This window comes from Spermophilus citellus, assembly GCF_964194105.1.
Source record: "Spermophilus citellus genome assembly, chromosome: 9".
NCBI classification, from domain to species: domain Eukaryota; kingdom Metazoa; phylum Chordata; class Mammalia; order Rodentia; family Sciuridae; genus Spermophilus; species Spermophilus citellus.
The window spans coordinates 14196131-14220350 of record NC_138191.1 but is presented as its reverse complement, the minus strand read 5'-3'; the positions used below and the strand labels follow the sequence as shown (position 1 = coordinate 14220350).

The 24220-nt window shown below is 36.8% G+C and overlaps 1 protein-coding gene and 1 pseudogene across 4 annotated transcripts in view; one reads left to right on the top strand and one right to left on the bottom strand.

Moving 5' to 3' along the window:
- The first annotated feature begins 1060 nt into the window (after window positions 1-1060).
- LOC308655440 (methionine adenosyltransferase 2 subunit beta-like) lies at window positions 1061-2029 on the top strand (annotated as a pseudogene). The gene has a single exon. The product of its transcript is annotated as a methionine adenosyltransferase 2 subunit beta-like (transcript).
- Window positions 2030-3411: 1382 nt separating this feature from the next.
- HSD17B7 (hydroxysteroid 17-beta dehydrogenase 7) overlaps window positions 3412-24220 on the bottom strand; it is a 31536-nt gene continuing 10727 nt past the window's right edge. Inside the window, exons 6-9 of one of the 3 annotated variants that reach the window (XM_081307389.1) lie at window positions 11651-11755; window positions 10790-10846; window positions 6852-6950; window positions 3412-4129 (exon numbers count right to left, since the gene is read on the bottom strand). In XM_081307389.1, coding sequence (XP_081163515.1) covers window positions 4025-4129; window positions 6852-6950; window positions 10790-10846; window positions 11651-11755 — 366 coding nt within the window. In that variant the 3' untranslated portion in view covers window positions 3412-4024. The remainder of the gene's footprint in view (window positions 4130-6851; window positions 6951-10789; window positions 10847-11650; window positions 11756-24220) is intronic. The other 2 variants (XM_081307388.1, XM_081307390.1) reach the window with 2 other exon arrangements.

The window sequence follows — 24220 nt, the reverse complement described above, 5'->3', positions numbered from 1 at the left end:
AATACTTAGGAGATGCATTTTGAAATGCCTCATTCTATCATCCACATGTTAATATCTATATCCTAAGAATCCAACAGTATCCCACAGAGTCAGTGCTCAATAAATATTTGTGGAACAATTGAAATAATTATTTATACTGAACCCATCATGGAAATCAGAATAAATGCATCAGTCCAAGGCAGGAATTGGACATCTCCTAAAGCCCAACTTCCTAGTAGTTGAATCTTCAACCTGGTAGTCAAACTCAGACACAAAACAACAAAATTGAAGATCATTTACTGACAGGAACCAACTGTTGCAGTATGCTATTTACAAGAGTCAGGATGGATACTATGATTTGTTCTCTATTTTGAGGAATTTGCATAAAGTGACAGAAAATATGTTGCACATCAACATACTGAACATTAGAAATGATATGAAATCAAGATTTAGTATGTATTTGAAGTTTCCTTTTGGACACTTAATACAGATCAGAATTAAATAGTAGTTCTCTAATTATAAAAAATATCAACATTTTTTATAATTACATTGATGTAAAAACTGAAGTGACTTGCCCAAAGTCACCTTTAGTTAATTGGCTAAAGCCAAATTTGATCCTGTGTCTGCCCCAGGGCCTGAATTCCTCCCTCACACCTTTCCCCTTTGACTAAATGTTGCCTTCTGGCAATGCTCAGGAAACAGAACCACACTCCGAGTCAGACAGACAGTGGTCACTCAGTACTCTACTCTGCAGCAACTGAGCCATGGCATTCCAACTTATTGATTGCTAATAAAAATCATCATTCTCAAAAAAAATACTTCATTCATTTACATATATTATTGCATTAACTCCTCCTCCTCTCACCATACCCATGAGCAGAAGCAGAGAGATATTTACTCCACTTTACAGATTAAGAACTGGACATTTACAACAAATGAGGCGCTTCTTCCAAATTGACAATGTGAGCCAACAGAGAGTGGAAAACAGCTCTGATTTCAGCTTCACTTTCTCTCACAAAGACAGAGGGTGTCAGTGGGATACAGCACGCTTGGGGAGGTGGCAGCTGCTCCGTGGTTGTGCATGGTGGGTTGGGAGAAAGTAAACATCCCCAGAAGGCAGGCTCTAATTACTGATATCATTGGACTCCTTGGCAGAGCTGTATACAAAGAATTTCAACAGAATAACTGGTAAGCTGTTGGTTGTGGTTTTAGAAGAGCAAGACCAAAATTTGAATAGGTTAATAATCTGTTGAATTCTAATGCAGTTCATCACATCATTCATGAATTTCAGCCTCATGTCATAGTACATTGTGCAGCAGAGAAGACCAGATGTTGTAGAGAATCAGCCAGATGCTGCTTCTCAATTTAATGTGGATGCTTCTGTGAATTTAGCTAAGGAAGCAGCTGCAATTGGAGCATTTCTCATTTATATTAGCTCAGATTATCTATTTGATGGAAGGGATCCACCTTACAGTGAGGAAGACATACCAAGTCCCCTAAATTTGTAAGGTAAAACAAAATTAGAAGGAGAAAAGGCAGTCCTGGAGAATAACTTGGGATCTGCTGTTTTGAGAATTCCTGTTCTGTATGGAGAAGTTGAAAAGCTTGAAGAAAGTGCTGTGACGGTCATGTTTGACAAAGTGCAGTTCAGCAACAAGTCAGCAAACATGGACCACTGGCATCAGAGGTTTCCCACACATGTCAAAAATGTGGCTACAGTGTGTTGGCAGCTGGCAGAGAAGAGAATGCTGTACCCATTAATTAAGGGAACCTTTCATTGGTCTGGTAATGAACAGATGACCAAGTATGAAATGGCATGTGCATTGAAGATGCCTTCAACCTTCCCAGCAGTCACTTAAGACCTATCACTGACAGCCCAGTCATAGGAGCACAATGTCCACATAATGCTCAGCTTGACTGCTCCAAATTGGAGACCTTGGGCATTGGCCAGCTAACACCATTTCAAATTAGAATCAAGGAATCACTCTGGCTTTTCCTCATTGACAAGAGATGGAGACAGTCTTTCACTAGTTTATTATTATTTTTTTAATGAAAAGTATATATTTTGTGGCACTTTTTAAAGAAAAAAGGAAATAGTTATGTATGGGTACTCTTTAATTGTGACTCTTAAAATCTTTCAGGTAAATGATGCTCTTGCACTAGTGAAATTGTCTAAAGAAACTACAGGGCAATGATGCTTTATTTAGTGATGATTTTTATCATATTTGTTCTGGCTTAATTTGCAGTTTGAAATAAAATTATAATTCTTAAATATTTAGAGCCAGGATGAATCAGACCTGCTGTAGTCTTATTTTGTATGAAATGCATTGTTCATTTCTACGAGTTCTGTATTTTCAGGTTTGTTTTTTTTTTTTTAAGTTGTTGACTCGTATGTTGATTGTACTAAAGTGTGAAGTCATACAAAAATCATTGGTGTTCATTTTGTGCTTTGCTTGAGCGAAGATCAAAATATTTGAAGAAAGAAACTTTATTTTTGCAACTTAAGTACAGTTTTTATGCTTGAGATACTTCAATATGTTATGTATATGGGAACTTCTGCAGTTTGATGCCTCCTGCTTTCCTAGCAGTGATGGTGAACATTTGAAAGAGTATGTATGTGTATTTTTAAATATAAATATAGAACTATTCTTTTCAGCCCATGTTGCTAAATAACATTTCATATGTGTGGTTATAATAATAATAGATCTCATAATTCTTTGACCACTCATGAATAATAAATATGTGCTGCTGGCAAAAAAAATTAAAAAAATAAAAATCTTTAACAGTCAGGTGTGGTGGCTCACTCTTGTAATTCCAGTGATTTGGGAGGCAGGAAGATCATGAGTTCAAGGTCAGCCTGGGTAACTTAGACCTTGCCTCAAAGTAAAACATAAAAAGGGCTAGGGATGTAGCTCAATGGTAGAACACCTCTGTATTCAATTCCCAGCACAAAAATAAATAAACAAACAAACAACAAACTTACAAGCACTGTAATCAAAAAATGTTTTCACACTTTGTGGGGAAATTATATTTGTGTATCATTTTTCACTTTATTTACTCAAAATTGTACTGACTTTGTCATATCCCCAGTGTTATGTTAGTTATATGTATAATAAAAAACATCTAGATATTTTAGCAATTTGTTTCGTATCAAATGAGGACTCCGGTGTGACCCTTTTAAGATTAATAAAGAAAAAGTTTTGCTTAATTATGTGGCACATGTAAATTAACCACTTTCCTCCATTACTACAGTGGACCTCATACCAGTAGATATTCTATTAGCAACTTGTTTAATCAGAAAATGTTTCTAAAATTTAACATGAGTAAATAATTTTGGCAGTAAGTTTATATCTGTCAAAATATGATTATGAAAATGAGTTGGTCCCTAATAAACAAATCTACAAATGGGGTTAAGGATCAAGCCCACTTTTTGCTATGAACTAACCCAATATCATAAAAGACATTTTTAAAATAAAAGAAATAATTCAAGTGACCCAAACACATAAATATTTTTATTCCTGACATTAACTACATGGACATCCATAGTAGGATTGTTTGGATTCTAATCATCTTAGGTTAGGATCATTAGAAACAGTATATGAAGGAAATAAAGCACCGGACCTTAGAAAAAATTGCTCATAATGAAAATAATAAAGCTAAAACTGCCACTCAAGAGAGTGGACAGTGCCTCCTTTTGCTGGTAACAAGCCAAAAGCAAGTCCAAGATGTGCCTGTGTCAAAATTATTCAAGTCCATTCCTTATCACTCGTTTCCACTTGGAAGGATAATACAGATATTCTATTAGGTGATTCTAGTAATTTTGACGTGGCACCATTCTAGAAAATATCTAATTGATATGTTTACTTTACCAATCTTATGTACTCACACATATGTACACAGAAACAGTCATGGAGATTATTCTGAAAGGAAAGGAAGGAGATAATCAGAGTTCACAGTTCATAGAAATGCATACCACCCAGCTCAATGGAAAGCCATGTGTCCCAGAATGCACAGAAGGTAGGCAATGTTCCAGAGAGTGTCACTGTCAGCTCTGGTGATCTGATTTTTGAGTGGTGTTGACCCTAACATGCTTTTCCAGTTCCAATAAGTTTTGGTAAAACCTTTCAGCAGTGTCTTCATCTATGTCCATCTGAAAAAGAAGCCAAAAAAAAAAAAACCAATGATAAGAAAGAAAAAATAAAACAAATACCATGTGTATAAAAGGATGACATTCTACATATGTAAGAGAACTAAAAACAAAGGAGCTAGAGGAAAAGGGCGTGGTGGCTGCCATGTGAGGATTATTAGGAAACCTGAGAATATTAAAAACTCTCATTTGAACTTCAAACTCACCAAATCTACTGCTGCTCACCTTAAACAGTAAAATTGAAATATCTAAGTACTGCTATCTACCCTAACTCCCCTGTTTCAGTTACAGAAGATACCGATGGTGAAAGAAAAGCACAAAAGAGGAAAATCAAGAGAATTTAGAATTTCCAACAGCGATTCCCGAGAGCCATCTTCTTTTGTAAAGGAGCCCTGTTTTTGCTGAGCTCACAGTTGTCCAGACGAAAGATTATGTATTTCCTACTTCCAAGGTAGCTATGGGTTCCATGTAACACTGTTCTGCCCAATGACATGTATGTGCTCATTGAAGAGTCCTGGAGTCTCTTCAAAAGAATAGGGCATCCCTTTTCTTCCTTCTTCCATACTGTTTATTTTAACCAGAAGGATGAAGGCCATACCCTAAGGACAGCAGATCAATAACAATAGGATGCCTGGATGCCTGACAATTTGTGGAGCTGCTGTGCCAACCTGAGGCTGCCTTTTTCCAAACTGCTTTTACTTGAAAGAAATCTAAGATTCTATCTTATTTAATTTACTGTTATTTTAAATTTTTGTGTTTAAATAGAAAATTCCATTTTTGCTATTTTTTGTTAGTGCATTATTGTTCCACAGAACAATGGGGTTCATGTTGACATAGTCATATATGTATGGCATCTAATTTGTTCCACTTCAGTCGCCCAGTACTTCCCCTTTGCCTCCCCTTCTCCTTCCCTCTGTTTCTTTTTCTCTACTCTATAGGTCTTACTTCTGTTTATCTATAGTTTTCTTAAAATTTTAATTAGTGTTTTATGAATATACATAAAGGTGAAATTCATTGTGGTATATTCGTACATGTACACAGAATAATGTGGTCAGTGTCATTTGGCATTTCCTCTTTTTTTCCCGTTCTTCCTCTCCTTTATTCCCCCTCCTCTGCTACACTGATCTTCCTTCTACTTTCCTGGGATTCCCTCCCACACACACTTTCCTCTCCCTTCTCATTCCCCTTCCTTTGCTTTCACAGATCTCCCTTCTATTTCTATTTTTCTGAATTTTATGTCATGCTACTGACATATAGACAAAGATCACTGCCAAGTATCTGACTTACTGAGATGACTTGTTTTATCTCTTTTATTATCACCCTTTTTCCCCCCTTAGTTAGGTCTAGTTTCTGTATATAAGGAAAAAGATTCAACCCTTGACTTTGAGTCTGACTTATTTCACTGACCCTTATATTCTCTAGTTCCATCCATTTACCAATAAATGTCAAATTTTCATTCTTCTTAATGGCCAGGTAAAACTCCATTGTGTATATGTACCAAATTTTCTTTATCCATTTATCACCTGGACTGATTCCCTAACTTGGCTATTGTAAACTGAGCTACTAAAGACATGTATGTGCCTGTATCACTATATTATGCTGATTTCAGTTCTTTTGAATAAACACAAAGGAGTGGGATAGCTGGGTCATACAGTCATTCTATTCCTGGTCTTTTGAGGAATCGCCATACTTTGTCCTAGAATGGTTGTACTGATTTGCTGTCCCACCAACAATGTATGCGTTTACCTTTTCCCGTACAACCTCGCCTGCATTTATTATTTGTATTCTTGATGATTGCTATTCTAATTAGAGTGAGATAAAATCTCAATGTAGTTTTGATTTGTACTTCCCTGATTGACAAAGGTGCCAAAAATATACACTGAAGAAAAGAAAGCCTTTTTAACAAAAGGTGACCTTACTCATGACAAAGTACAACAGTTCTTACAGTTCAAAATAAATTTTCTCATTCCCCATGTTTGATTTCTTTTAAGATTATACAGAGCCCAAAAAAAGAAACACAATATTGATTTTTTTTCTGTACTCTATTCCCCTTCTCTTCAAAACATTGATCTATTAAAGCTGATAATTATTGAATACTCAAATGGAAATTAATTACACATAGAGAATTCCTATTTTAGGGCTGGGATGTAGCTCAGTGGCAAAGCATCTGCCTTGCATTCGCAAAGCCCTGGGTTCGACCCCCAGTTCCATAAAAGACGGAAAAAAAAAAAAAACAACACCAAAAAAAAAAAAAAAAAAGATTAAAAAAAAGAGAGAGAATTCCTATTTTACCCAACTTGCAACATATTATCCAGTACCTTCATGTGTAAGACAACATGCTAAAATAGGGGATAGTCCTTTTCAGAAAGCTCATATGACGATAGGATAACCCAAGGCTGAATACTGTTACATAAGGAAGTCTATAATTTAGGGACCTGACCTGGTCTAAAGGGTCACAGAAGGCTGGGAGGGAAGAACAGAAATCAATCAGATGAAAGAAGAAGTGTAAAGCAGCTCAGGTAGGAAGAACAGAATATGCAAAGCTCAGAGGAAGGAGAGAACACAAAGAAATGAAAACAAGCTACAGTAAAGCTACTGAATAGTGATGCCGCCTTCCCCTGAAGATGCAGGGAAGAAGACTGGGAAGGCATAAGGCTGGAATGCAAGATCCAATCCCTCAGCCCAGCAGCTAGCATCTTCAGGGTGGCAATGTAAACAGATTTACCTTTTCCACTGTGACATAATTACTTCCAAAGCCTGTAGTAGCACTCAGATATTTGATCAGGGGATTGAGAGACTCTGGCTTTTGATGGAAAAGCCAAATCTGGAAAGGAAGAATATGCCAATGATTTCTTTCTTCTGTGCAAATGAGTGAGATTTACAATCAGCACCTTATAGAACTTCCCCCCAAAATTCTAAAATCTTCTCAAATATCATCAGCCAATTGTTAAAATCTCATGAACCACTCATACATATATTTTTCCTTTCCTTTTTTGCAGTTTTGGAGATTGAACCCACAACTTGTGCTATTATAATTTGAAAAGGAAAAAAAAAAAAGACTGCTTAATAGTATCCTTTGAAACCTTATTTATAGCAAAAGAATCATACTTGCTAAAGTATGTCTTTTCCCTTAGTCCTCATGTAAATTTCCTGGTCTGTAGATCACAGTAAAATATAGGTCATTGATGTAATATTTTATTAATAGATAAGGATACTCAAAAGTTGTATATTGTAAAAAGTCTCCCTCCCTTTCTAATTTTCTAGCCAAAAAGCTCTCCTCTCTGGAAAGCATTTTTTGTTTTTAAACTCTTGTGTATTATTCCAAAGAAAATCTATTTACTGAAAAGCATTTATATCATTTTCTCTTACTCAATGGAAGGATAACATATAGATGTTTCATTTATAAAATATGGCTTGCAGATACTTTCAAATTATATATGTAGAGCCTCTTCATTCTGGTTTTAAAAGAAACACAGTATCCCATTTTAGGAATATACTACAACTTATATAAGAAGTTCCAATTAAAGGATATATAAGTTGTTTCCAGACCCTGCTATTAGGAATTATATTGCAATGGGTGGTGAATATATCATTTCATACCTTTGAGTGTATCTGTAAGATAAATACCACAGATAAAACTGCTGGGTTAAGGGTACATGCATTATTTAACATTTTGACTGAACTTGCCACAGTCCTTAAAAGCATCTATATTAATTTACTCTCCCTTAACAATGTAGAAGAGTCCTCATTTCCATACACCTTTTTCAATATATGTTATCAAACTTTCTGATCCTTGATAATCTGAGCTTTAAAAGTTTTCAATAAGTTTTAATTTGCATTTCTCTTAGTATAAGTGAGACTAAGCATCTTTTCACACAATAAAAACCATTAAACTTTCTATTCATGTAAAGTACATGAACATAAAAAAAGGTTTATTGTTCCAACAGACTTCATTTCCTGATTTGCTGAAGCTCTGTATTTACTAAGAGTGGCAGATATATATTTTTCTTCCAGTTTGAGGCTGGACTTTGGGCTTTATTAATAGTGAAGTTTCTGGCCATCCAATTTTTTTTTTGTCAAAATTTTCAGTCTTTTCTTTTTGCTGTTTCTGCAATTAGATAAGGATTTACAATCTTGAAGCCATTCATAATTCCCCCATATTTTCTCCTAATAATTTAATATTTTAACATTTTTTTAACATTTAATCTCTTAGTTTATCTAGGATGTTATTTTGGTATGAGGTATGAAGAAAAAAATCCTATTCTACGTTTTTTGAAATATTTATTAAATAACCCACCTTTTCCCCACTAATTTTGGAAATGACATATTTATTAATTAATAAATTGCTACAGTTTATGGGTCTGTATCTCAACTTTCTACTCTGTTCCATATGATCCATCTATATGCATGTCAGAACTATACTTGGTTTTTTGTTGTTGTTTGTTTTTTCAAGTGCTAAAGATTGAACCCAGGGCCTCACACACGCTATGCAAGTGCTCTATCATTGAACTATATATCCCAGCCCATACTTTTTTCACTAAAGTAATTTCCTTTAAATTCTTAAGTGCTGAAATATACTAAATCCTCTGCAATATGCCTTCTCTTATTTTCATCTAATTCCTATTTTATAGATAATAAAAGGCTTAGCATGGGTCGGGGATATAGCTCAGTTGATAGAGTGCTTGCCTCGAATGTACAAGGCCAGGGGTTCAATCCCCAGCACCACACACACACACATACAAAGGCTCAGATGGGCTGGGGTCATAGCTCAGCTGGTAGAGTGCTTGCCTTGCATGCACAAGGCCCTGGGTTCAATCTCCAGCACCACCAAAAAAAAAAAAAGTAGGTAAAGAAAAAAAAACATGCCCAAGTATTCATAGCCAGGAACTGGAGAATTGGGATTTGGACAGAGTTAATAGTAATTCTAGTGCCCTCACTCTTCATCACTATACTTTAAGTCTCTCAAGCTCAAGTTCAAGCTCTCCTTTTAAGGAGACAAAACTCATCTAGAGATTGAAAGAGATTGATGCTTCTCCCCATGTGGTATGCTCACATTCTTATCCACACCCACCAGCAGCTATGACCATCACTGGGTGGTATTTAAGGTGATATTCCCCTACCTATCCATATTTTGGGAAATTATAGAAAGGTTACAACAATATTTTTAATTGTGATACTTGGGTCATCCTATCCAAATCCTTCCTGACCCTCAGAGCCTAGGTCAATTCAACTCAGTGAGCAAAGTCTGCTCCAACTACCCCAGTCCCCTCACTGGTCCTACTTTCTGATTATTCCTGGAGTAAGCATTACATGATGTCTTATTTCTTGTGTATTTTGTGGGTTTACTCTTTTTTCTAAACATAATTCTAAGAGATTTTTTTCATCCAACTATTCCCCATTACCTCTGACACCTATATGTTCTTGACCTCTAGACTTGATTTTCAGTACTATGGATGCACAGATGAGTAATTCCTAAGGACTACATTTTAATACTTATCCTCAACTGGCAGCTATATTAAGAATTAATTAAAACATAGTATAGGCCAGAAGCAGTAGTACACACATACAATCCCAGAGGCTCAGGGACCAGCCTCAGCAATTTAGCAAGGCCCTAAGCAACTTAGTGAGACCTTGTCTCAAAATAAAAAGCACTGGGGTGTAGCTCAGTGGGTAAATATCCCTGGGTTCAATCCCTGATATGAAAAAATATATATATGAAATCACTTGCTTCTACAATCAACTTGTATGCCTGCAATAAAGGCATTTGATTCTGCAATGCTTACCAAAACAAGAGCATCAAGTCAATCTCCCAGAAATTAACAGTTCTGGGTTAATTTCAATTTGATCAAGATTTGAGAATCTACTAAAGGTAAACACTACAGTGCTAGGCCCCCATATTCCTAGGATAAAGAGCAAAACTACTGAAGGAGCTCAATGGAGTTAGCACACAAACAACTGGCTCTACTACAGTGGGATTTCAACCAGATGGTGCATAGAACAAGTAACAAGTTTTATATTGTATGACAATTCTGATCCATCATAGAGGTTCCCTTTGGAACTTTATGTTGAAAAATATTCAGAGACTTTATTTGTATTCAACATAAAAGAGTACTATGATTCATTAGTAATCTGCCACTGATGAGGAAACACATGTAACTCATTTTCCAGGTGTGATTTAAGGAAATCTACTATTTTCCTAATAAGGTAACAACGTGATCCTCTGATACCAGCAGGGGAAAGAGAACCTTCATATAGGGAAATAAAGATGAATTTTGTTTCCCCTATTCTTGTCTCACAACATAGTCTTCCCCCATAGGAACTCACTCACCGATTGCCTAATTACCATTGTGCTTTGTTTATCCCCTTATTGTTTCACTGCTGTTTCTCCTCCAGTCACTACTTTATTTTGCTTCTAAAGAGCTGCTTTCCCTAACAATCATAGCAACCACTGCCACGGTGGATGCTACACTTTCAAATTACAATCCTCATGTTCTGCATCTACCCTGATGGTTCACCCTAGTCCTAAACAGGACCTTGATTATTCAGTTTATTCTCTTACTATCTCTCATTATTTTTTCAGCTGAAACTGTTTCTTTTACCAGTGAACTCATAATTCACATCAGCTATGTCCTTATACAAGCTATAAAAACTCAAGAAACATACCAATGCTTCTGTTCCATTATATGGTGTCAAAGTAAAAGAATTTGCAAAAAAGCGAAGCTGAGAAAAAAAAAAACAGTCATTTTGAGAGGGTTAGAATAGAGTCACAAAAGAATTATTCATTTTAATATTAAGAAAGAAAACTTAAACTTCTGATTAAGGAACATTTTTCAATCTTGAAAAAAAAATAAAGACATCAAAAAAGAAATATCAATCTCCAACACTCTGAGTCAACTACTTTTAGCATGAGACATCTTTACTTCTGAACTTTTTCCTATGCCTGCCCAATAAAGGGACATTTTTTTTTTTTTCCTGACTCCTATCAGGAGGAACATTTCCTATCTGTACAATTTTTTAATGTGTACTAGAGGAACTGGTCTTACAAGATTCTCAAAATGCAAAATAAATGAAAACAGTTCTGGGTTATATAATATATAATCACTCCCTTATTGAGAAGCTTTTTATTATCATGATTTTTTTTATTTTATTATTAATTATTATTCATCTCTTACATTGCTTAACTTATAAATTAAACTTTATCAAAAGGTGTGTGTATAGATTCCCAGAAGAGGCAAGTCTTGAAAACTTTTAATGCTCACAAACACATTGAAAATGCAAAAACAATCCAGCTTAACATTGCTTAACACAGGTTTCCCAAAATTATCTGAATACAGAAGTCTTGGGATCCATAGTGCATTATCAAAGAAAATGCTCAGATACTAGAGCAGTGGTAATGCCAGAGAGTTGGGAGCAGAGGCTACATATAAATAACATAAAAACCTTCCAGTTAAATAGAATTCTGACACACGCAGGTTCAATTTCTGATGTCTTTTCCCAACTCTTAAATTAAGAAGTATTACTCACCAGCCAAATCACTGGCATCAGCAGTGTCCATAAAAATGGAGGTAGAATTCCATAGGTCAAATTGGTCAGTACTGTCCCTGGGCAAATTACACTAGAATACAGACCCTGGAAGCACAGAGAGGAGACACAATATGATTTTAATTCAACATACATTGACTCAGTCCAGCTATAGCTAGTGTATACACTAGGTAATAAAAGAGATACATATATAAGCCAGGAAGCCAAGATATAAAGAATTTATACTCCAAGTCATCTCTGAAGTTGGGACTATTTTACTTTAAGAATCAGGTACTGAGAACCCACTATGAGAGGCACTAAGGCTGCATAAACTAGTAAGATAAAGTCTCTATTTTCAAGAAACTCACAGCGTAATTCATCACATCAATAGACTTAAAGACAAGAATCATATAATCCCTTCAATAGATGCAGGAAAGCACTTGACAAAATATAGCATCCCTTCAATTAAAATCTCAGTGACATTCCTCATAGAATTAGAAAGAGCAATCATGAAATTCATTTGGAAAAATAAGAGTCCCAGAATAGACAAAGCAATCCTTAGCAAGAAGAGTGAAGCAGGAGGCATCCCAATACCAGACCTTAAAGTATACTACAGAGCTATAGTAACAAAACATGACATGGTACTGGCACCAAAACACACATGTAGACCAATGGTACCAAATAGAAGACACAGAGACAAACTCAAATAAATACTGTTATCTCATTCTAGACAAAGGTGCTAAAAACATACCTCGGATACCTAGCCTATTCAATAAATGATGCTGGGAAAATTGGAAACCACATGTAACAAAATAAAGTTAAACTTCTATCTCTCATAAACTCAAAGTAGATCAAAGACTTAGGCACTAGACCAGAGACCCTGTGCCTAACAGAAGAAAATGTAGACCCAAATTTTCACCATGTCTGCTTAGGAACTGACTTCCTTGATAAGACTCCTCAAGTGGAAGAAGTAAAACCAAGAATCAATAAATGGGATAGATTCAAACTAAAATGCTTCTTCTCAGCAAAGGAAACAATAACGTGAAGAGAGGGCCTACAGATTGAGAGAAAATCTTTACCACATGCACCTCAGAGCATTAATCCCCAGAATATGTAAAAAACTCAAAAAACTTAACATCAAAAAAAACAAATAACCCAATCATTAAATGGGCTAAGAAACTGGACAGACAATTCACAGAAGAAATACAACTGATCAACAAATATGTGAAAAAAATGTTCAACATCTTTAACAATTAGAGAAATGCAAATCAAAATAGTCAGAATGGCAATTATCAAGAATACAAACAACAATAAATGTTGGCGAGGATGTGGATAAAAGGGTATATTCATACATTGCTGGTGGGAATGCAAATTGGTGCAATCATTATGGAATGTGGCATGGAGATTCCTCAGAAAACTTGGAATTAAACCACCATTTGATCCAGCTATCCCACTTCTCAGTTTATACTTAAAGGACTTAAAATCAGCATATTACTGTGATGCAGCCACATCGATGTTTTTATAGCAGCTCCACTTACAATAGCTTAACTATGGAACCAAACTAGGGGCCCTTCAACAGATGAATGGATAAAAAAAAAAATGTGGTATATATATATATATGATGGAATATTGCCCAACCTTAAAGAATAATCAAATTATGGCATTTTCCAGTAAATGAATGGAGCTGGAGAATACCAGACTAAGTGAAATAAGTCAAACCCAAAAAACCAAAGGACAGATGTCTTCTCTAATATGCAGATACTAATTCACAATGGAGGGGGGTGGGGCTAGGGAAGAATAGTTACTTTAGATTAGGTAGAGAGGGGTGAAGAGAGAGGAAGGGGGTATGGGAGTAGTAGAATAAATAGTAGGATAGTAGAATGAATTAGACCAGTGGGATTCTACATCATGTATAGCCAGAAGAATGAGAAATTATATCCCATTATATATAATGTACTCTATTGTCACAAATAACTAATTAAAACAAATTTTAAAAAGAAAAGTATATTGCTATCCATGCCAAGTGTAAGCAAAATTTTATTGATGTTCTATTTATTGAGATAAAATTTCTAAGATCAATAAAAAACAATTTTAAAAAGTACCATAAAAGAAAAAAAAAAAAAAGAAGAACCAATCTTGAAGCTGGAGGAGAAAAGCAGAGCCTGATAAGGACTTGATTTTTCCATAGTACTGACTTCACTGAAGATCAATTTATCAATCTTAATAAGAGATTCAGATGAAAAGACTGACAGAGTTTAGTCCTTGCCTTCAAGAAGTTTCTGATGTAGTAAATACAGATAGCCAAACCTAAAGTACGTATTGTTTCCCTGTAGGTCCCCAAGACCCATACCTCTAGCTTGCGATGGGTGTTCCTGGCATGAGAAGAACAAAGAGCTGTTCTGGTGCCATGAAGGGCTCCAACTGAAGATATCTAAATCAGATCCTTAGTCTGGGATTCATCAGGTTAGAAAATTCTGTCTTAAGAAGACAGCCTCAACTAACAGAGCTTATGTTAACAAGAAGGGCCCCATGCCATCTGTAGAAAGCTCTGTGGCACTGGGATTGGTTAAACCTATTTCATTTAGTTTAATTTTTACTACATTTTCCTTATTTTAATACTGAATATTTTAACTCATTTTTTTTTTTTTTTACATTTAATCTCATTTTTTTCCTCTCAAATAAAAATTAGTGGGGCTGGAATTGTGGCTCAGCGGTAGAGCGCTCACCTAGCATGTATGAGGCTCCTCTGGGTTCAATCCTCAGCACCACATAAAAATAAAACAAAGCTACTGTGTCCAACTAAAACTAAAAACTAAATATTAAAAATAAATAAATAAATAAAAATTAAGGACAGGCATCATGGCATGCATCTATAATCCCAGCACTTTAGGAACTGAGGCAGGAGGATCCCAAGTTCAAGGCCAGCCTCAGCAACTTAGCAAGACCTTGTCTCAAAATAAAAATGGCAGCTGATGTGGCTCAGTGGTATAGCATGCCTGGGTTCAGTCCCAGAACCAAAAAACAAAACAAAAAGGCAGTGCCAGGGTAACACAGATCAATAGACAGATGGCACACTGACAAACAGAAGCTGGAAGCTTTTTATCATTTATTTGGTGCTGCAGAGGACTGGTAGTACCTGACATGGGTCATTCACTCCTCAGAGTTCCTTGGATTAACTAACAATTCTCTGAAAAAAAATGTCAAGAGCTGGAACTCATCACCACTATACCCAAAAATTCTTCCCCAAAAAAGTATCTCATTTTGCCCCAAAGATCACTAAGGAAAAGTTCTCATTCTAGAAATAGTTAGAAAACATTTAGTTCCAAATGAGAAATCTTCAAACAAAAATACAGGATTTTCAACATGTAAAACTTTCTTTGATAAGCAAAAGAAATTAACAAGACACCTCTCCATGCTTAGTTACAGGGAAAAAATTGTGATGATCTTGAGAATTTCTATGTAGCTTATATAAGGACAGCCTGCATTAATGAATCATTAAAATCTCTCAGGTAGCCAAAACAGAACCTGACACTTACAGTAATACAAAGCTTCAAAAGGAATTTCCTAATGTAGTTCTAAGTTTCTTTTCTCCTTATAAAAGCCAAGGAGGAAAAGCTTGAACCAAAAAGCTAAGAACCTTTTTTTTGTGTAATTGTTGATTGATTGTATATCCTCTTCTGAGAAGTGTCTGCTCAGGTCCTTGGCCCATTTGTTGATTGGGTTATTTATTTTTTTGTTGTTTAGCTTTTTGAGTTCTTTGTATACTCTAGAGATTAGAGCTCTATCTGAAGTGTGAGGGGTAAAAATTTGTTCCCAAGAGGTAGGCTCCCTATTCACCTCACATATTATTTGTCTTGCTGAGAAAAAAACTTTTTAGTTTGAATTTATCCCATTTGTTGATTCTTAGTTTTAATTCTTGTGCTATAGGCATCTTATTAAGGAAATGGGGGCCTAGCCCCATGTGATGGAGATTAGGGCCTACTTTTTCTTCTATTAGACGCAAAGTCTATGGTTTAATTCCTAGATCCTTGATCCATTTTGAGTTAACTTTTGTGAATGGTGAGAGATAGGGATTCAATTTCATTTTGTTGCATATGGATTTCCAGTTTTCCCAAATAAGAGAGCTCATGTAAAAAATAAATAAATAGATAGATAAAGTAAGCTAGGAACCAATTCCAACAAGTTTCAGGAGAGAGCAGTATTAGCTAAATCTCCTTTTACTGTAAAAGATGAAATCCCAATTTTTACTTAACAATTGAAATTTAAATAAAGTCCTAGAGATCTTTTTTTAATGTTTCTATTAGTGCATTATAATAATATGTAATAGTGGGATTCTTTGTGCTTTCATATGGGCACATAATTTGCTCCAATCATTCCCCAGTAATTACCTTTTCCCTCCTCTCCTTCTTACTCCTGTTCCCCTTCTTCTACTATTCTGATCTTCCTTCTTCTATTTATACATATATATGTATGTGTGTGTGTGTGTATGTTTATGTATATATATATAATTTTTTCATTGACGCATGTATTATAATCATTCATAAAAGTAGGATTCATTGTACTATATTCATACATTTATATAGCATAATTTGGTCAGTTTTAGTCACCAGTTCTTTCTCTTTCCCTACTTCCCAGAGCTTTCTATGAAAGGAGAAGCTAATATGACCTGGCCCTTTAAAAGGGAATTTCCAGAGTACAAAGAAGCAATGTGACAAGTTTTTAAACATCTCAAGAAACATTAGAAAGAGGTGCCTAAGTGGACCAACACACTGAGCACAAGATGAAATAATAGTCAACACATGAACATACACAAGAAGATGCACAGACACCTACACAAATACACACCCCACATATACACATACACATGCATACATACCCACAAAAATACACACACACACACACACACACACAGGTATCCCCATGTGTATGCATGCACACAAGCACACCTTATATTCACAAACACCCATAAATATATGGGTGTGTGAATACATGCACACACATACACATATAAATATCCTCACACTCTGAGCACACAGCACTTCTGTGATGGCTTCATACTGATCACCTCATTCCACTCTCCTAACAAATCCATGAGGCAGACATTTATTATCCCTATTTTTTCAGGAGGCAAAACTGAGGCATAAGGAGATAAAATAATTTGCCAAAGATTACAAAGCTAGTAACAAAGTCAAAATTCAAATCCAGTTTTAGAGAAGATATTCTTATATTTTTCCGGGTTAGTCAGTTTTTCAACACTGTAACCAAATATCTGATAAGAATAACTTAGAGGAGGAACATTTATTCTGGTTCATAGTTTCAGAGGTTTAGTCCAAGGTTGGCTGATTCCACTGCTCTGGCCTAAGGTGACAACAGAACCTTAAGGTGGAAGGGCATGGCAGAAGAGCACTGCTCCACTCATGGCAACCAGAAAGCAGAAAAGGAAAGCGGAAGGGGCCTCTAGGAAGATGAACTCTTCCAAGGCACACCACCAATGAGTCACCCCCTCCAGTCAAGGCCTACCTGCTTCTAGTAACCACTCAGTTCCTCCATTCAAACTAGGAAAGACTGATTAAGTCACAGCTCTCATAAATGTACATGAGAAAGATCAGAGACTTGCAGTTAATATTTTAGACATAGGCAATCAAGGCAAAGAAGCAGTAAGTTCCAAACCACAATGGGTACACGGAGCCAACACAACTCACAAGGGTCAGCTTCTCCAAAGAAACACCCTCTAAACTCAGATCCCATGGAAGAAGAGCTCTGGAGTCTTATCTAAAATCACCATTACCCAAAGAGCATTATAACTATTGACTGGGAGGTAGTGCAGTTTAGTGGGAAAAGTCCAAACTGTGAAGCCAGCTGGCCTGGGCTCGTCTCTGAGTGCTACCATTCACAAGACACATGAGATTTTTGAGTAAATGATTCAAAGTTTTTTGTTCTCATTTGAAAAATGGTAATAATCAGACCCACCTAACTGCAACAGGGAAGACAATAAATAACAAACAAAATAAAAAGTAGAGCACCTGACAGTAAGTACTTAAACAGTGGCTATTGTTATTGTTAGTAGTGTCATTCTCTTAACAGGTTGGAGTTCCTGAATACTACATTATAATAAATGAACCACATAAAAATAAAAGATCTTTTGCTGTTTCAGAAAAGCAATTCATATGTTCTCCACAGCTGAAGGACTGCTGACCCAACAGGATAGGGTCACTGCTGATGGGCTTCAGGAGGTGTTTGCAACCAATATCTTTGGACACTTTATCCTGGTTAAAAAAAAGACTTGATCATACAAAAGAGGCGGGCGGAGAAGATGGCGGCGGGAAGTGAGTAAGCTGCTCTGTGCCCCGCACCGCCGCGTCTGAAAAGATGAGGTAAAGATCATTAAAGGAGATCTGTCGACAAAAACCCAGCACCGTGTCAAGAAAGGGGCCTAGGTGGAGTGAATCCGCCACTAATCCAGCCAAGGTGAAGGGAGTCCAGCACGACTTCAGCGCGAGCAGTAAGGACGCAGCCCGAGCTGCCCAGCTCCCTCGGCCCCTTCTCCCTCTCATCTCCGCCTCTCCGCCTTGCTTCTTTCTCCCCAGCTGTCTCTACTCCCAAGCTCAGTCTCTAAATTTAGATCTCAATTTCTTTCCCCCACCCCGCCCGCTCTCCTGCGTGTCCGGTACCAGACCGCGCGGCCCTGAGGCGCCGCCTCCCCTCCCCCAACCCGAACCCCCTCCCCGGGGGTCCCGAAGGCCGCCGCCGCTGCCGCCGCCGCCTCCCGCGGAGCACCATAGAGCAGACTCTTCACCGCGTGATTGAGCTGCCAAATTATATGAAACAGCTGATAAGATGAGTGACAATTTAAAATCCAAGTGATCCGAGAACACGCACTGAGCTCTGACCCGCTGAATTCAAACTCCTGGTCACCTGCTTCCCGCAGACAAACAGCTATGACTCGGCATTAATTCGTCTGGCTGAAACAACTGGTCAGCCCTTCTCATCATACAAAGGTAAATGCCTATCGAGCCTTCATAAGTAGTGGCCACAGGTTTGAAACGGGGTTTGGGAGAGAAGGACCCACCCGTTGAATTGGTCGCCCGGCAAAGGGAAACGACGTCATCAGACTGCTGCAGAGGAGATAACTTCTTTGAAACAGGGGTGTGATCCCATAGCCTTCCCTCTCCACACATCGGGAAAACTCAAGGGCCCCTCCAAGCTCTCCCGTGAGTGCTACAGCCAGCCCGAGGGAATCAGAGGTGGTGCTGGTCCCGCGGAGCTAAACTACCGCTCCCACCAGGGCTGACTTCTGAGGTCTCTTGCACCAGCTATGGGGAAGTGGATACTGGAGGGCAAGTAAAATCCGCTGAGGATTCTCAGCCCCAAACGCTACAAGCTTAGGGTCTGAGGGAATGGCAAACTGGAAGAGTGTGCCCAGTCGTTCATGAAAACAGGGCTCCCGGGAGCAGCAGACTTGGCGTGTAGCCAGTATTGTGGTGAGAGGGGCCTGGCTAGAGAAAAAGTGGGAAGTGAATAGACACATGAGGAGGCCCTAGACACTCAGGATTGGAGACTCGCCCAGTATTGGAGGAGCTGCTGCACAGTGATTGGTTCCCGCGTATGGACAGGAGAAACTTGACCTGGTGGGCACAGCGCCATCTACTGGAAGAGAAGCTAATCAAACTCTAAGACTGCATTTATTAGGTTTTTTTTTTTTTTCTTTCTGATTTGGGTTTTTCTTTCATTTTCATTTTTTTTCTTTCTTGTTGTTTTATTAATTTTTTTTTACAAAATATTTTTTTTCCTACTAATTTCAATTTAAATTTTTTTTAACTATTATTATTATTTTATTTTTTATTTATTTTTTTATTATTTTTTTAATTGTTCTCTTTTTTAGTTCCTATTCTTTTTCTTCTTTAGTCTTTTCATTTTTCTTATCCCCCCTTTTTCCTTGAATTCTACCTGCCTACTCTCATTCTCTTTAGAGACTTCTTCCCTTCCCTTCAAATACCTTTCCTCCCAAGCATCAAATTAATTTATAGGAGTAAACTGTAACTCAGCAGTCAAACAGAACAAGAAGCAACATGAGCAGCTTCAAAAAACAAGGAAGAAAAGGAGTACAAACAATGCAGGACAGCCTAAATATTCAGGAGGACCTAGAGTCATCAGAAAAATGGTCATATAAAGAACTCAAGGAACACCTAAGACAGATGGAATGGAACCTTAAAGAGGATACAAGACAGCAAATTCAAGCAGCGAAAGAACACATTGAGAATGCATTCCATAAACAGATAAAAGAAGAAGTTAAGCATCTTTATCAGGAGATAGAGATTATAAAAAATAATCAAACAATAATTCTAGAAATGAAGGAAACGATAAACCAAATTAAAAACTCAATTGAGAGTATCACTAACAGAGTAGAGCAAGTAGAAACCAGAACATCAGATAATGAAGACAAAATATACCATCTTGAAAAGAGTCTAGCCAACTCAGAAAGGCTGGTAAAAAAATCACGAGAAAAACATCCAAGAGTTATGCGATAACATGAAGAAACCAAACATACGAGTCATCGGGATAGAAGAAGGTACAGAGATTCAAACCAAGGGAATGAGAAAACTGGAGATGAAATAATTACAGAAAACTTTCCAGAAATAAAAAAGGAAACAGATATACAAATTGAAGATGCATACAGGACACCGAGCACACAAAATCACAGTAGACCAACGCCAAGACACATTGTTATGAAGATATCCAATATACAGAACAAAGAGAAAATATTAAAAGCTACAAGAGAAAGGAGACAGATTACATTTAGGGGTAAACCAATACGGTTAACCACGGATTTTTCATCACAGACACTGAAAGCAAGAAGGTCATGGAACAATGTATTTCAAACACTGAAAGACAATGGATGCCAACCAAGAATTCTGTATCCAGCAAAATTAAGCTTCAGGTATGACAACGAAATAAAAATCTTTCATGATAAACAAAAATTAAAAGAATTTGCAGCCAGAAAACCAGCATTGCAAAGCATTTTGAGCAAAACACTACAAGAAGAAGAAATGAAAAACAACAACCAAAACCATCAGTGGGAAGTGCCTCAGTAAAGTCAGAGGGCGAGGGGAAAGACAATCATGGAGAAACAAACTAAATTTTTTTTTAAAAAAAGGATAAACAATCAAACATGGATGGAAGTTCAAACCACATATCAATAGTAACTCTGAATGTTAATGGCTTAAACTCTCCAATAAAGCGACATAGGCTGGTATCATGGATTAAAAAAACAAATCCAACAATATGCTGCCTCCAGGAGACACATCTGATTGGAAAAGACATACACAGGCTGAAGGTGAAAGGATGGGAAAAAATATACCACGCACACGGTCCTCGCAAGCAAGCAGGGGTGGCCATCCTCATATCGAATAAAATCGACTTCAAGACTAAGTTAATCAAAAGGGATAAAGAAGGTCATTATATACTGTTAAAAGGAACCATTCACCAACAAGACATAACAATTATCAATACTTACGCACCAAATAATGGTGCTGCGACATTCATAAAACAAATTCTCCTCAAATTCAAGAATCAAATAGACCACAACACAATAATTATGGGAGACTTCAACACACCTCTCTCACCATTGGACAGATCCTCCAAACAAAAGTTAAATAAAGAAACTATAGAACACAATACCACAATCAATAACCTAGACTTAACTGACTTATATAGAATATATCAACCATCATCAAATGGATATACTTTCTTCTCAGCAGCACATGGATCTTTCTCAAAAATAGACCATATATTATGCCATAGGGCAACCCTCAGTAAATATAAAGGGGTGGAGATAATACCATGCATTTTATCTGATCATAATGGAATGAAACTGGAAATCAATGATAAAAGAAGGAAGAAAAAACCCTACATCACATGGAAAATGAACAATATGTTACTGAATGATCAATGGGTTACAGAAGACATAAAGGAGGAAATCAAAAAATTCTTAGAGATAAATGAAAATACAGACACAACATATCGGAATCTATGGGACACAATGAAAGCAGTTTTAAGAGGAAAGTTCATCGCCTGGGGGTCATTCCTCAAAAAAAGAAGAAACCAACAAATAAATGAGCTCACACTTCATCTCAAAGCCCTAGAAAAGGAAGAACAAAACAACAGCAAATGTAGCAGAAGGCAAGAAATAATTAAAATCAGAGCGGAAATCAATGAAATTGAAACAAAAGAAACAATTGAAAAAATTAACAAAACTAAAAGTTGGTTCTTCGAAAAAATAAATAAGATTGACAGACCTTTAGCCATGCTAACGAAGAGAAGAAGAGAGAGAACTCAAATTACTAACATACGGGATGAAAAAGGCAATATCACAACAGATGCTACAGAAATACAGAAGACAATTAGAAATTATTTTGAAAACCTATATTCCAATAAAATAGAAGATAGTGAAGACATCGATAAATTTCTTAAGTCATATGATTTTCCTAAACTGAGTCAGGAGGATACACACAATCTGAACAGACCAATATCAATGGATGAAATTGAAGAAGCCATCAAAAGACTACCAACCAAGAAAAGCCCAGGACCGGATGGGTATACAGCGGAGATTTACAAAACCTTTAAAGAAGAATTAATACCAATACTTTTCAAGTTATTTCAGGAAATAGAAAAAGAGGGAGCTCTTCCAAATTCATTCTATGAGGCCAACATCACCCTGATCCCGAAACCAGACAAAGACACCTCAAAGAAAGAAAACTACAGACCAATATCTCTAATGAACCTAGATGCAAAAATCCTCAATAAAATTCTGGCAAATCGAATACAAAAACACATCAAAAAAATAGTGCACCATGATCAAGTAGGATTCATCCCTGGGATGCAAGGATGGTTCAACATACGGAAATCAATAAATGTTATTCACCACATCAATAGACTTAAAGATAAGAACCATATGATCATCTCGATAGACGCAGAGAAAGCATTCGATAAAGTACAGCATCCCTTTATGTTCAAAACATTAGAAAAACTAGGGATAACAGGATCTTACCTTGACATTGTAAAAGCTATCTATGCTAAGCCTCAGGCTAGCATCATTCTGAATGGACAAAAGTTGAAGGCATTCCCTCTAAAATCCGGAACAAGACAGGGATGCCCTCTATCTCCACTTCTATTCAATATACACTGGCCAGAGCAATTAGACAGACGAAAGAAATTAAAGGCATAAAAATTGGAAAAGAAGAACTTAAATTATCACTATTTGCAGATGACATGATTCTATACCTAGAAGACCCAAAAGGGTCTACAAAGAAACTACTAGAACTAATAAATGAATTCAGCAAAGTGGCAGGATATAAAATCAACACGCATAAATCAAAGGCATTTCTGTATATCAGCGACAAAACTTCTGAAATGGAAATGAGGAAAAACACTCCATTCACAATATCCTCAAAAAAAATAAAATACTTGGGAATCAACCTAACAAAAGAGGTGAAAGATCTATACAATGAAAACTACAGAACCCTAAAGAGAGAAGTAGAAGAAGATCTTAGAAGATGGAAAAATATACCTTGTTCATGGATAGGCAGAACTAACATCATCAAAATGGCGATATTACCAAAAGTTCTCTATAGATTTAATGCAATGCCAATCAAAATCCCAACGGCATTTCTTGTAGAAATAGATAAAGCAATCATGAAATTCATATGGAAAAATAAAAGACCCAGAATAGCAAAAGCAATTCTAAGCAGAAAGTGTGAATCAGGCGGTATAGCGATACCAGATTTCAAACTATATTACAGAGCAATAGTGACAAAAACAGCATGGTACTGGTACCAAAACAGGCGGGTGGACCAATGGTATAGAATAGAGGACACAGAGACTAATCCACAAAGCTACAACTATCTTATATTTGATAAAGGGGCTATAAGCATGCAATGGAGGAAGGATAGCATCTTCAACAAATGGTGTTGGGAAAACTGGAAATCCATATGCAACAAAATGAAACTGAATCCCTTTCTCTCGCCATGCACAAAAGTTAACTCAAAATGGATCAAGGAGCTTGATATCAAATCAGAAACTCTGCGCCTGATAGAAGATAAAGTTGGCTCCGATCTACAGATTGTGGGGTCGGGCTCCAAATTCCTTAACAGGACACCCATAGCACAAGAGTTAACAACTAGAATCAACAAATGGGACTTAATTAAACTTAAAAGTTTTTTCTCAGCAAAAGAAACAATAAGAGAGGTAAATAGGGAGCCTACATCCTGGGAACAAATTTTTACGCCTCACACTTCAGATAGAGCCCTAATATCCAGAGTATACAAAGAACTCAAAAAATTAGACAATAAGATAACAAATAACCCAATCAACAAATGGGCCAAGGACCTGAACAGACACTTCTCAGAGGAGGATATACAATCAATTAACAAGTACATGAAAAAATGCTCACCATCTCTAGCAGTCAGAGAAATGCAAATCAAAACCACCCTAAGATACCATCTCACCCCAGTAAGATTGGCAGCCACTATGAAGTCAAACAACAACAAGTGCTGGCGAGGATGTGGAGAAAAGGGT